The following is a 13,363-nucleotide window of genomic DNA, read 5'->3' on the forward strand; positions in this document are numbered from 1 at the left end:
TAAGCCTACAGTAAACACTTTACAAATTCCCTTTCCTCTCCTCCCCACCACAGCCAAATGACGTAGTGCACCACAGATGCTGTAGAACTGTGCTAGCTACTTGCATTTACATTAAAATTAAAATTTAATGACTGAAAACTTCAGTTCCTCACTCACACTAGCCAGCTCTTCAAGGGCTCAGTAGCCATGTGAGGCAAGTGACTGTCTATTGAACACAACCTCTTTGAAGTTCTCTCTGAAAGGTCATCTCACCTTGCTGCTCTCTCCCTCACCCTGACACTCCCCCCTCCACCAAAGATCTCTTTATTATGCAAATAGGTTTAGCCTCTCAGCTTATCTTTTCTCTACTTGTTGATTACCAGATTCACCATAACAAAGACACCAAGGGAACTGACACAACCATCTTGAACTCTCTCATGCAAGGCTTTCTCCCAATTCTATATATCTGTAAACAAGAATCTCTCTATAAATCCAGACATTTTCTAGAAGATAAAGGAAAATTCACACACCAATAAATCTTGTGCACTGCTCATTTGCTAGGCTCCACTAGACATAAGTAGGAGTAGATACATGGTTTAAAAGGACTGGTAGGTGTTTTAACTTCTAGAAGTGTGTGGAGGAGGAAAAGGGCACTCACTGAACTTGTACCAAAAAGGTGTTGAGAAACAACCAGTAAGATGACACCCAAGCTATCTAAAGTACCTGATAGGGGGCTCAGGAGACCAGAAGAGCAACTTGCAACATTCTTGAAGGAATGGAAGGAAAAGACTGCTCATCTGCAGAGAAGACCTGTAAGTGGAATGCTCCACACCCCAGAGGCCAGTGCCCACCCACCACTGGATACACAAACCACCTTGGGAGCTGTTCTACAGCTAGGTTTGGAAGTTTCACTTACCCAGAACTGGGGAGGAAGAAACAACTGGGCACCAACTTTGGGAAATTCGGTAGGCTAAAGTATAATCCTAAGGACAGCTAAAATTTGAACCTGTTCAAGTCAGAAAGAGCTAGTAGTTGCCATCTTAACTTCGTCCCTGGCACAAGGGGAAGAGAGGCGGACTGAAAATCACAGTGCTGGTAGGGACTGGCTTCTTTCTATCCAGACCAGATTACAGGTCTAATAAGGCCCAGCCCCGGAGGAAGCTAGGGGAACTTAAGTCAGTCTTTCTGAAAAACTACAGGCCACGCCCCAGAGGCTGGTGATTGTCCTACTTGGGTGGCGCAGGCCACCACAGGAGTTATTCTGTGGCTGGAGTTGGAGGCCCCATTTCCCAAAAACAGGGGAAGAGGAGACAGTTGGCCACTGATTTCAGCTACTGATCAGTAGATTCGGCTGACTAAAGTATAACCCTGGGAACAGCTGGGGTGAGAATCTGTCCAAGTCAAAAAGAGATTGGTAGCCACCATTTTTACTCCACCCCCGTATGAGGGAAGCCCAGAAAGACACCAAAAGTGACAGTAGGAACCAGCTTCTCTCATGCAGATCAGCCTGCAGCCCTAGCCTAGGCTTCAGCCCCACCCCTGGCAGGGAGGAGGCTGGCGGACCCTGCACCAGCCTATCTAGGTAACTGCAGGTACATTTGGCTGCACAGACTGAATAATCGGGAGTCTACTGGGGCAACTGTGGTCATCTTGGACCTGCACTACATAGATTGCTCTCCACACCTGCAACCCCATCCCCACCCCAGGCAGGGGAGGAAGGGGAGGAAGCTTCATCAGTCTCTCTGGGCAACTAGTCTAGGCCTGCATGACTTGGATTATTCCACACAGCTGTGACTCTGTCCTGTCCCTGGCAAAGGAGAAAGTTGGGAGAAGCTTCATCATTCCCTGGGGCAATGAGGGAGGCTTGAGCCTCCACAGCTGATAGGACCAATTACAACCTTGGCTCCTACTGCACAACCAGCAAAGGAAAAGGGCAGGAAGCCCTGAACTAAAGAGAGAAACTGCACACGAAATGCCAAATGCCAAGACACCAACAAAAAATTACAATTCACACCAAGAAACAGGAAGTTATGGCCCAGTTAAAGGAACAAGATAAGCCTCCAGACAACATAAAGGAATCGAGACAACTAATCATAGACATTCAAACAAATCTTAATAAATTCAGTGAGATGCAAGATTACAGATATTAAGAATACAATAAATAAGCACTAAGAAGAATCTGAAAGCATACATAGAAAAAAAACAGATTTTACAGGAATGAAAGGTACAATAAATGAAATAAAAAATACTCTGGAATCATATAATAGCAGATTTGAAGAGGAGGAAGAAAAGTCTGGTAAACTTAAAGAAATGGCCTCTGAAAATGAACATATGGCAGAATAGATGGAGAAAAGAATGGAAAAAGTTGAACAAGTTCTCAGGGAACTAAACAAAAGCAAGAGACATGCAAACATAATGTCATGAGTGTCCCAGAAGGAGAAGAGAAGGGAAAAGGGGAAGAAGGGTTATTTCCCAACCCTACTGAAGGGCATAGATCTTCGTATCTAAGAAGCACAATGTACTCCCACCCAAATAAATCTTAATACACCAACTCCAAGACACATACTAATCAAAATGTCAAAAGCCAAAAACAAAGAGAATTCTGAGAGCAGCAAAAGAAAAGCAATGCATACCACATAAGGGATACCCTATAAGATTTCTCATCAGAAACCATGGAGGCAAGAAGACAATGGTGTGATATATTTAAGATGCTGCAAGAGAAAAATTTCCAGCCAAGAATCTTATATCCAGCAAGAGTGTCTTTCAAAAATGAGGACAAATTTAGAATATTCAGAATTAAACAGAAACTGAGAGAGTTTATAATCAAGAGAACAACTTTACAGGAAATACTAAAGGGTGTGCTACAGTCTAAAAAGAAAAGACAGGAGAGAGGTTTGGAAGAGAGTCTAGAAATGAAGATTATATCAGTAAAAGTAACTAAAAGTATCTAAAGAATGGTGAAAATAAAATATGACAGATAAAACTCAAATATTTTGGAATAAACTTAACAAAATATGTGAAGCACTTATATTCAGAAAACTACAACTCATTGTTAAATTTAAAAAGACCTAAATAATTTAAAGAACATTCCATGCTCACAGATTGAAAGACTAACTAACATTAAGATGTCAATTCTACTCAAATTGATATACAGACTAATGCAATTCTGATAAAAATCCCACCAGCATTTTTAAAATAAATGGAAAACATGATTATCAAATTTATTTGGAAGGGTAAGCTATCCTGAATAGCCAGAAACATCTTAAAAAGGAAAAGCAAAGTTGGAGTACTCTCACTTCTGGACTTTAAATCAAATCACCTAGCTACAGTGGTAAAAAACCTCATGGAGTGGCATAAAAAGAGACACACAGACCAATGGAACCAAACTGATGGTTTAGAAACAGACCCTCACAGGTATGGTCAAGTGATTTTGTCAAGCCTGTCAAACCTACCTAGCTTGGGCAGAACATTCCAAAATGGTGCTGAGAGAACTGAATATCCATAGCCGAAAGAAGGAAAAAAGATCCTTATCTCACACCTTATATAAAAATGAACTCAAAATGGATCAAAACCTAAAGATAAAAGTAGGAAACCATAAATCTTCTATAAGAAAATATAGTTAAATATCTTCAAGACCTGGTGGTAGGTGGTGCATTCTTAAAGGGAATAAGAGGAGGACTGAGATGGACTACTGACATTTAATGTTTGTAGAAGTTTCAATTAACTTTACTATAAAAGTGTGGAAATGTATAGAGTTGATGGTGACACATTATAGTGAGTAACAGCTGGTTTATAAATGGGAATGTGGCTGGAAAGAGCAGTCTAGGGATGTAAATGCCATTTGAAAGAAAGCTAGAGAATAATCCAGGGACTGAATAGCACAGTAAACCTAGAGGTAGATGAGAATTGTATTGATGGTACAGATGCAAGAATGTCCTTTGTGTCACTCTTGCAGGGTGGAGGGATTGTGGAGAAGCATGGGAAAAACACAACTGAAGTGACCTATGGACTGTGGTTAACAGCAATAAGAATGTAATATTCGTGCACCTATGCCAAAGATGTACTGTGTTGATAATGGGGGATTATGGAAAAAGTATGCCAAATGTATGCTATAGATCTGGTAATAAACTGATGATATAGCTACAGATATAATCTGTAACAAGTGTTCTACCACAGTGTGGTGTGTTGATAGAGGGGTGTTGCATGGGAATTCTACACATGTGTATGATTGTTTTTTAAGTTTACAACTTATATCATAAAAATTTATTTACAAAATAATAATAAGATGGGTTGGGGGAAAACACACCAAATGTAAGATAAGCACTATGATTAGTAGTAAGATTTTGACAATACTCTTTCATAATTTTTAACAAATGTCTCACAATAATGCAAGGTGTTGGTCTTGGGCTGGTGCAAGGGACCCTTGTATGATGTTATGCATGTTTGCTTGGTAAGTTCACAACTTTTATTATACACTGATTGTTTATGTATGTTCATGTATAAATGATATAGTAATAATAATAAGAATAGGCTAGCTTTGGGGAAAAATACACTAAATGTATGATACTTTGGTTAGTAATAATATTTTGGGGATGTTCTTTAAAATTCTTTCACAACAATTCAAGGTATTGGTGGTAAGGTGACATGAGGTATGAGAGCCCTGTATGATGTTATATATGTTTGTTTTGTAAGTTCATAACTATTACCATACACTTATTGTTTATGTATGTTTACGAGTGATATACTTCAATAAATTTTTTTTAAAAAAACTTTTAAGAAAGGTGTTGACCTTAAATAGATACGCATTACTTGATGGCTAGGGGAATGACTCTAAGCTACTGTATAAGGCTGGAAGCTTTACATGCTGGTCCTTTACCTTCTGCTTTCGAATGCCTTCTACACCTTTCCCTGCAAAGCTTTCCAAGTCGGCTTCCAGCAGGAAGGCACTGGTTGGAGAATGGAGAGCACGAGGCAGGGAGGTGCCAGGTTGCCCCCACCTGCCCTTGGGGCAGCTTCTGCAGCACTGCCTCTGTCTTCTCCATCTTGCTGCTGTCCCCAGGTGCACACTGCCCACATGGATTAGATTCTGCTTGGGGGGCCCAGCTGCTTGGCTCTCCTGTTAGACCTCCTTTTTCGCCCCTCACACCCAGTGGTGAGCTGGTAAATGTTAAACTGGCTCTCTGGGGAAATAAAAGGCCCTAATACAAAGTGTTCGCCAATGTCTGTGGTATAAATACTTCCACCCTGGCCACTCATGGTTTGCAAAATTCCACAGTATTTAACAACCAGCTCTTACAAGTCCACACAGCTGGCTCGGTGCACCCAACAAAGGAGTTGCTTTCTGCTGTTAATCTCTGTCTCCCTCATGATCCCCTATTTAGCTTGTCAGAATTTCCAGTCCTTTGCTGCTACTTAACTGAATTAAGTCCCCTTTTTTTTTCAGCCACCTGGCATGTGCTCAGTGTTTCTGATTATATCCTGAATGTTTACTGCAAGGGTATAAAACTTGTTAGCACAGTGCTTCTGAAAGACAGGAACCTAAACCAGCTACTCCCTATGCATGCTGTTTAGGTCTCCTGACAATGTTGCTTTTTCAGACTTTCTACAGGAAGGAAGCAGTGAATCAATTTACACTGTGACATCAGTTCCTTATTTCCCTGCACCAATTGTAACAAAAAGTTTGTGTCCTGGTTGCCATGTGCAGGCCACACTTTGAGTAACATAGTAACAAAGCACTTTGGAAAAGCCACTTGGCAATATATATTAAAAGCTCCAAGAATGCCCTTCCTTTGTTAGCTCCATCTTGACAGAACCTCCTAAGAGCTCATCCAAAAAAAAAAAAAAAAGGAAAAGTTTATACATAAAGCTATTCATTGTACTGCATTGTACTGTTGGCTATTTTTGGAAGCAACTTCAAAGTGAAAAAAACAGGGAAATTGTTCAGTAAATTCAAGACAGAAAATTTTACATGCATGATCCGAATCATATAAGAATACTTTTGACAGAAGGAAAAAACTGAAAAGGAATATATACAAATAACAGTTGAATTAGAAAAAGGGGTATTAGGAGACAAATTTCTTGTAATGTTCCAAACATGACTTTTTTTCTAATGTATGCATTCCATTTAGTTTTGTTAAATAAAGAATTTAAAGAAAAAATGTGAACAAGATCAATGGGAATATTTAGAGTAAAAAGTGTAAACCCTGGATATAACTGAATAGATAATAAAACCTGCAACCTGCCCATCTGTCCTTTATTCCTCCATGCCTGCTGCCTCCTCACCTGAATTTCATCCACTCACCAAGTTCTATCAACCTCCCTGACAGAGAACTTAACACTATCCCACATGTACATAGAAGTAGCATGCTGCCTCTTGGGCCTTTTGCAACTTCTTTCAACTGTGCGGTGGAAGACTTTGTCCAGCTATTTGTAAACACATGGGAGAAGTATGGAAGGCTTGAAGAGTTTGGCCCAAAATATCCAAAGCAGGTAGTTGTCTACTCTTGTTCTACTCAGCATGTCTTCAAACCCATTATCCAATTTCCACTAAGTGATTTGGTTTCCTTAGGAAGGGTAACTACACAAAGATGCTCTTTCTGTCATCACCCTCTTCCTCTCTATTCCACCCTTCACCTTAAAGTCCAGCCCTTTAAAAATCTTGCTTACTTACAACAGATGTCGAGAAGCAAAAACAAAAAGACAAACAATCAATTCTAATCAAATTTATTTTAACTTTTGAGGTAAAAAAATTCAACTTCAGAATTCAACCCAAAACACTGCCACACAAACCACTAAAGATTGACACTGGCGCCCACTGTGGGTATAAAATAGCAGTAAAGAGTCAGGCTCTGGAGCTCAACTGCCTGGGTTTAAAAATTATGATTAGGAGCTGTGTGATGCTGGGTATATTACTTACCCTTTCTATGCTTCAATTTCTTCATCAGCACAATATGGAGAACACCTCAAAGGACTGTTGTAAGGACCGAATTAGTCGTTTTTCATAAAGTGCTTAGGGCAAATCCAAAAAAGTTTAGCTAGTATTAAGTTCTCACTCTCAAAATGAAGCTTGTGAAATGTGACCCTTTAGGACAGTCATTACCATCCTTCCCAGATGCCCACCATCCCCTCTAACGAGAAATCAGCACCACGTCTGGTGAAATGGAGCCAGTGGATGCACAGAAAGAATCCCATAGCTCTTCCTGGAGCTTTTCTCCATGGGGGCCATGATGGGTTAGGGTCTAACCTGGCACAAAAATGAGTAAATCCTTCAAAGAACAAACTTCCCCCCAAAAATCGAGTCATCTCTTGAAAATCTGAGAGTCACTCTTTACAAATGATTTATACTGGCAGGATTCCATTCCCACCACTTCCCAGTGAGCTGCCATGTACGAGCATAACAAGGAGTGTCAGAAAACATTGAGTGGGTGTTCTACACTTGAGTGTTTGGGAATGTGATTGCACTGCCTTCCAGAGCCAATCGAAATGCATGCAGGCTCATTGAGCTTGTCAGATTCCAGCTCCCTAATCTCACTTCTACCACCCCAATTTCCTTACTGTTGAATTTCTTGATGATCCCCACAGGAAGGATTTGTCTTTCTCCAGTCCCAAACCAGCTCAAACTGAGGTAGAACATCCAGCTCAGGTCCATCAATCCACTCTTCAGTCCTGAGGACTTGGTCCCATCACCATTGTTAGGTTGCCACATGGCTTCCTGCCTGTTAGATCCATGACCCTCCTTAGAACCCATATTTCTCCTCAGACTCATGATTTGTTCTGAGTGAACTCCCCTCCCATCCCCATTTTGGACTTGGTCCCATCTCCTCAGTTCTGGCCAACCACCCTGTCTAGTAAGTATTCCAATCCATCTCCAAGGAGCAAAGCTGGTTCCCAACTGCTGTCTAGTGGTCAGGGAGCCCGTCGGACTACCTTGCTCATACCAGACTTCCTGGTTCCCTCACTTAGCCCAGAACCTCATGGAAATAACTCCCATCCAATGAGCTCCTTCACTTTCCCAACCCCTGAGTACTTGCTCCATTGGAGCTACCATTCCTAAAATTCTAATTAGGTCTAATCTGCCCTTATGGACTCAGCCTTGGCCACAAGGCTTTATCTCCAGAAACAATTTTGGAAAATCAGCATCCTCAGTCCTAAAACATTCTCCTGATTCATGCCTGTCAGTTACTCCCTCGCTGCCAATCCTTTGCCAATTACCCAAGCCCTCACGCTCAAGGCATTTGAAGGTTCAAGGAGGAAATGGGGCCAAGAGTAGGTTGTGAGTATCTCTTGGTATTTAATAAAACAGCTCCAAAAAGCTTTAGGCTTGCAAACTAAGGATAAATGTAAAAATATCCATAGCAACAAAACAGACACACCAAAACGTCATGAAATGTGATAATTTTCATTCCTAGAATTTTCGAGTTCATCAAAATAAACCACATGAAGACAAGAAACATCAAGACATTTTTGAACCAGCCATCCAGTTGGGTTTCTGTCCATTTTATTGGACATGCCTACCTCAAACCACTGCCCATGGGACTGCATCTTGAGGATGACACACGGGTCTGGCTTGGAAAGGGCATCTCTGTCAGAAATGCCTTTACATGCCACACGCAGCTCAACTTTGGTCAGGCAGGGGCTGTTAAAGATTCCCAGTGTATTGGCAGCCGACTCATAAATGTTGCTCATCTTCTTCATTCTGTTTCAGGCAAGAAAGAGAGAAAAAAGACATGCCAGTCACTGCAATATTTGTCAAAGACGAGAGTCTCCAATCACCCTCAGAAAATTGTTTACTGCAGTTTCAAATATTGAAGGTATTTATTATCTCACTTTCCACCCTAGTGGCATGTGGCAGTTCCAGGGAAACAAACCATAAATGAAAAAAAAAAAAGAAAAACACCAAACTGGTACAGTTGGCTAAGAACACTATTTTCCTATATGATTTGCATATATTTGCATAGTAAATTTTTTTAATTTGTGAAATAAAATTAATGAATTAGTGCAATAGACTGCAAACTGCAATTCAGTTCTATATTAAGGACGTGCTTGTGTGAAATTTTGCAGACTTGTTTGTTAATCACCTTAATCACATCCCAAGTTTTTGAGACTCCCTGAAAACCCAGCTCTCCTGTCATGTGAAGGCACAGAGAGGTATATTGTCCCACTTGAAGAAACAACCCATATTTCCCTTCTCCAAACCCCGGCCCACCTTCTCAAGTGCCATCATAAGCCATCTCTAAGAAAAAGTCCCATTTCCTGCCTCATGCATATATCCATTCTCACCTGTCCACACGAGAACTCAGAAATCCAAAGGGGAAAGTAGGGGATAGACTGTGTGGGGAAGAGCCCAGAGCCTCTGATGCTGGAGTCGTGGAAAGGGCAGCTACCAATAAGCGCAGGGCCCCTGCCCGTCTCTACGTGGAGCCCTTTGCAGAAACAGCCTACATCACGGAGGGGCAGGGCAGCTGCTGGTGGTGTCCTCCTTCCCTGAGAAGGATGCACCGCTGAGCACACTGGGAGCTGAGCTTGGGGTTGACAGCTGTGATTTCCCCAATCTCTCAGCATAGTGCCCTATGGTGGGATTTCCTCATCTATAAGATGGGGGTGACACCCTCCATAAATATTTACCAAGCTTCGCTCATTAGCTGGCACCGTGTAAGGGCCCAGGACACGGTGGTGCCCCTGTCCCAGGGGGTAGCTGTGAGCTGTAAGCATTCTAAGTGATGCTCGAGTTAGGAAGTACCTTGGGTGACCTCTGTGCATCTCTGTTTCACACACATACACACATATGCTCAAACACAAGCACATACCACCCACTCCCTCCAGACTCAGCAACAGCACCAGGCCAAAGCCTTCTTCCTCTCTAACAGTGCACCTCCCTCGTAGCAGATGTCACAGAGTGTCTTCTCCCAAGATTTAATCACAAGGTTCTCTAATCTTGCTTTCTCTTCTTCTTTACCTTTAATTTTTTTTATGGTCCATTCCTCTACCATCCTGGTTACCTAATTATTGTCAACATATTATTTCCCTATCGATGCTGAAGTGAAATTGCACTGAATGCCACAAATGTTCTAGAACAGGAGTAAGCAAACCGTGGCCCACAGACAAAATCCATTCCACCAGCTGTGTTTGTAAATACAGCTTCACTGGAACACAGGCATAGCCATTCAGTTACAGATTGCCTGCACTTGCGTTCACGACAACAACAGAGTTGAGGAAACAAAACCTGAACTAGTCACTGACCCTTTTCCTAAAAGTTTGCCAAACCTGATCTAGAACATCAGACAAGGAGAACTTGGAGTTGGGGAGAGTTTGCAAATCTGATTGAACATATGTTACGGGATTAGTGTCAGAACTGGGAAGCATTGGCCCTTCTTCCACTAAATTGAACCTTGGGACTTTTTTTTTACATGAGAAAACTCAAACTCAGAGAAGTCTGGCAGCTTACCCATGTCATACAGTTGTTCTAGAAGCACTGCTGGGGCTGGGAAGCCAGTTTTCTATTTTCTAGTCTAATTGTTATATTTTTTACCACATGTAAATCCTTTGATGGAGAATTGTTTGAATTCATCAAAGAATAGTGGCTACAACACCCTTTTATTTCAACCTACTTACAGGACCACATGTCCCTTCTAGTTTTTACTTTTTGGAATTTGTTTTATTAAAGAAGTTGTAAGTTTACAGAAAAATCATTCAGAAAATACAGAGTTCCCATATTCCCACTCCCCTATTAGTAACACTTTGCATTAGTGTGGTAGTTTTGTTACCATGATATTATCTTATTATAATTGTATTATTAACTATAGTTCATAGTTAACATTAGTCAATGTTTGTGCTGTGCAGTCCTAAAGTTTGCTTTTTTTTAATTTTTAAATTATAGTTCCATATATACAACCTAAAATTTCCCATTAACTACATTCAAAAATCCAATTCCATGGTGTCAATCACATTCACAATGTTATACCTCCATTGCCACCATCCTTTACCAAATCTTTCCATCACCTATGTATTAGTCAGCCAAAGAGATGCTGACGTAAAGTACCAGAAATCTGCTGGCTTTTATAACAGGTATTGATTTGGAGTAAACACTTACAGTTACAAGGCCCTAAAGAGTGCAGCTCAAGGTTGATTTCTCACCAAAGCCAGTTACCACGTGTTGAAGCAAGATGGCAGGCAGTCTCTGCCTGGTCTCTCAGGCCTTAGCTACTCAGCTGCTCTGTTCTCTTCAGCTGCAACTATCAGGTGAATGGCTCATCTCTCCCAGGGATGCAAGATCAAAGTTCTCTCCTTTTCCATGCCATGGCAAAGTTCTCTGCTCTGGTATCTGTGGGGCTTTTTTCTTTTCTTCTGTATCTTCTTCTGTGCATCTTCTTGAGTGAGTGTCCATTTATATAGCCCACAAAGTGGGCAGGGACTTAAACTGTATTACACTCTATTGATGTGGTTGAACCAAAATCCTAATCTTCACATAATGTAATCAAAGACATCTCAACTGAATCTACTGCAATCGAAGGGGATCATGCCTGGACGAACAGACCAGTTTACAGACATAATCTCTCTTTTTGGAATTCATAAATAACCTCAAACTACTGCAACTCAAAACAGAAATACTGTACCAATTAACATTAACTCCCCATTCCCTACCCTCACTCCAGCCCCTGGTAACTTGTATTCTAGTTTCTGACTCTACTGATTTGCTTGTTTTCATTTGTTCTATTTTTAAATAAATTTGTATTCATCTGTAGAAAATGCACAAATCATGAGTGCACAGCTAATAAATTATCATTCTTCTATTTTTAAAAGTCATAAGCAGACCAATTATTCAAGCAACACAGCACAAATCATACATGAAATGAAATTTTTAACAAAAGCGAGGGAGGGAAGGGATTCGTTAGTGGGCTTTGTGTTCAGAGAGGGTTATGAACCTTCCTTATTTTCTTTTTAAGAAGGGAAACATTCTATAATCAATGTTCTCTTGAATTCTGCTTTTCCAAGTGCATACACAGGCTCCTTGGGAATCCACAGTGCTCTTCTGAAGCTGTGTGGCCTCTCATCTCCAGAAGCCACTGCCATTTCTTCTAACTTCCCCTAACTTTGTAGGCTCATGCCCATGTCCATCTCCTGTGTACAGAACACCAGCCTTCTCTGTAGATGGGACACCTCTTCTAATGCCTGGTCTCAATGGTGAGGTGTAATGAAAGACTCTGCTCAGGAAACACATAGATCCTGGTTCAAATCTTGGCTTCTCCTCACACTAACCATGTGACCTTAAGCAGGATACTAAACTCTTTATGATACCTACCATGAAGAGTTTTGTGGAAAGCAGGTTGAATTAATATGTGTAAAGTGATTAGCACAATGCCAGGTATATAGTAGACAACTCCAAAAGTGGTGGCTATTATAATTGTAACCTGACTGCTCCCAAGAACAAACCATTCACTCTGCCACTACCAGCATGGAAACCTCTTAGATCTCCCTGCATTAATTTAAGACCAAAGTTCTACCAGCTCCTTTAAATGTCTTCTGTCTTTTAAGCCCACACAAACTGGGCTTACCACTTTCCACCTAAGAGCAGACAACCACCTCAAATACTGTGGCTTATCTGAGGATTCATATACATGAGCCTATTACTCACACATGTTCATGAGGCAGATAGTAAAACAATGGTGCCAGCTCTATCAATATTGGGAAGCTGCTTTGTCAACTTCTTGGTATGGGTACTTTATTCTTCAATGTTCTTCCAATGTATCAGCTGCTACTTTGGAATCCGTAGCTGCCACAGAAGCCCTCTCTTGGTCCATATGACAGATGGTTACTTGTCAACTCACAAGGTATAAGATGGGAACTGCAGAGGGGTCAATGGTTTCATCCCTCCATCATTTTCAGGTTATTACATTTTTGGTCACATGTGCTTGGGTAAGTGAATTTCAGATGATTGTATCTAGTTTTAACTCCCCTGGTCCCCAGAATATGGATTACTACAAAAAATTGCTGATTGAATATAATATAATAATGCAGACACAAGCAAATAACATGAATTGACAGAGGTGGCATGTCTACTTCTAGTATGAGCTTCCCATTAGTCATCTCTCTTGGTTAAAATTGATGACAGTCTAATCACAAAAAGTTGACAAGAAGTTTTCCAAAAGGTTTAGAATTATCAAGAAGACTTCTTGAAATGTGGATTTTTGTACAATCATTAATGGTATGTCCTCAACTGTGTATAGACCTCTGAGTTATTAATGATAGTAAATTCAAATAGTTTATAGATGAATAAGCAAATAAACCAGAAGTGCATGTTCAGAGACATTTAGTCAACAGGGTATATAATTGAAAAATTTTGTGAGTTACTCTTTCAGGCAATGGGAAGCCCTTGGAAGATGTGGAG

General features: G+C 40.8%; 1 protein-coding gene across 3 annotated transcripts in view; it reads right to left on the reverse strand.

Moving 5' to 3' along the window:
* Positions 1–13,363, reverse strand: part of CPNE4 (copine 4) — a 509,926-nt gene that overhangs the window by 397,257 nt on the left and 99,306 nt on the right. For all 3 annotated transcript variants that reach the window (XM_058290594.2, XM_058290593.2, XM_058290595.2), the window contains one exon: positions 8,494–8,674. In XM_058290594.2, the coding sequence (XP_058146577.1) occupies positions 8,494–8,674 (181 nt within the window). The remainder of the gene's footprint in view (positions 1–8,493; positions 8,675–13,363) is intronic.

This window comes from Dasypus novemcinctus, chromosome 31 (assembly GCF_030445035.2).
Source record: "Dasypus novemcinctus isolate mDasNov1 chromosome 31, mDasNov1.1.hap2, whole genome shotgun sequence".
Lineage (NCBI taxonomy): Eukaryota > Metazoa > Chordata > Mammalia > Cingulata > Dasypodidae > Dasypus > Dasypus novemcinctus.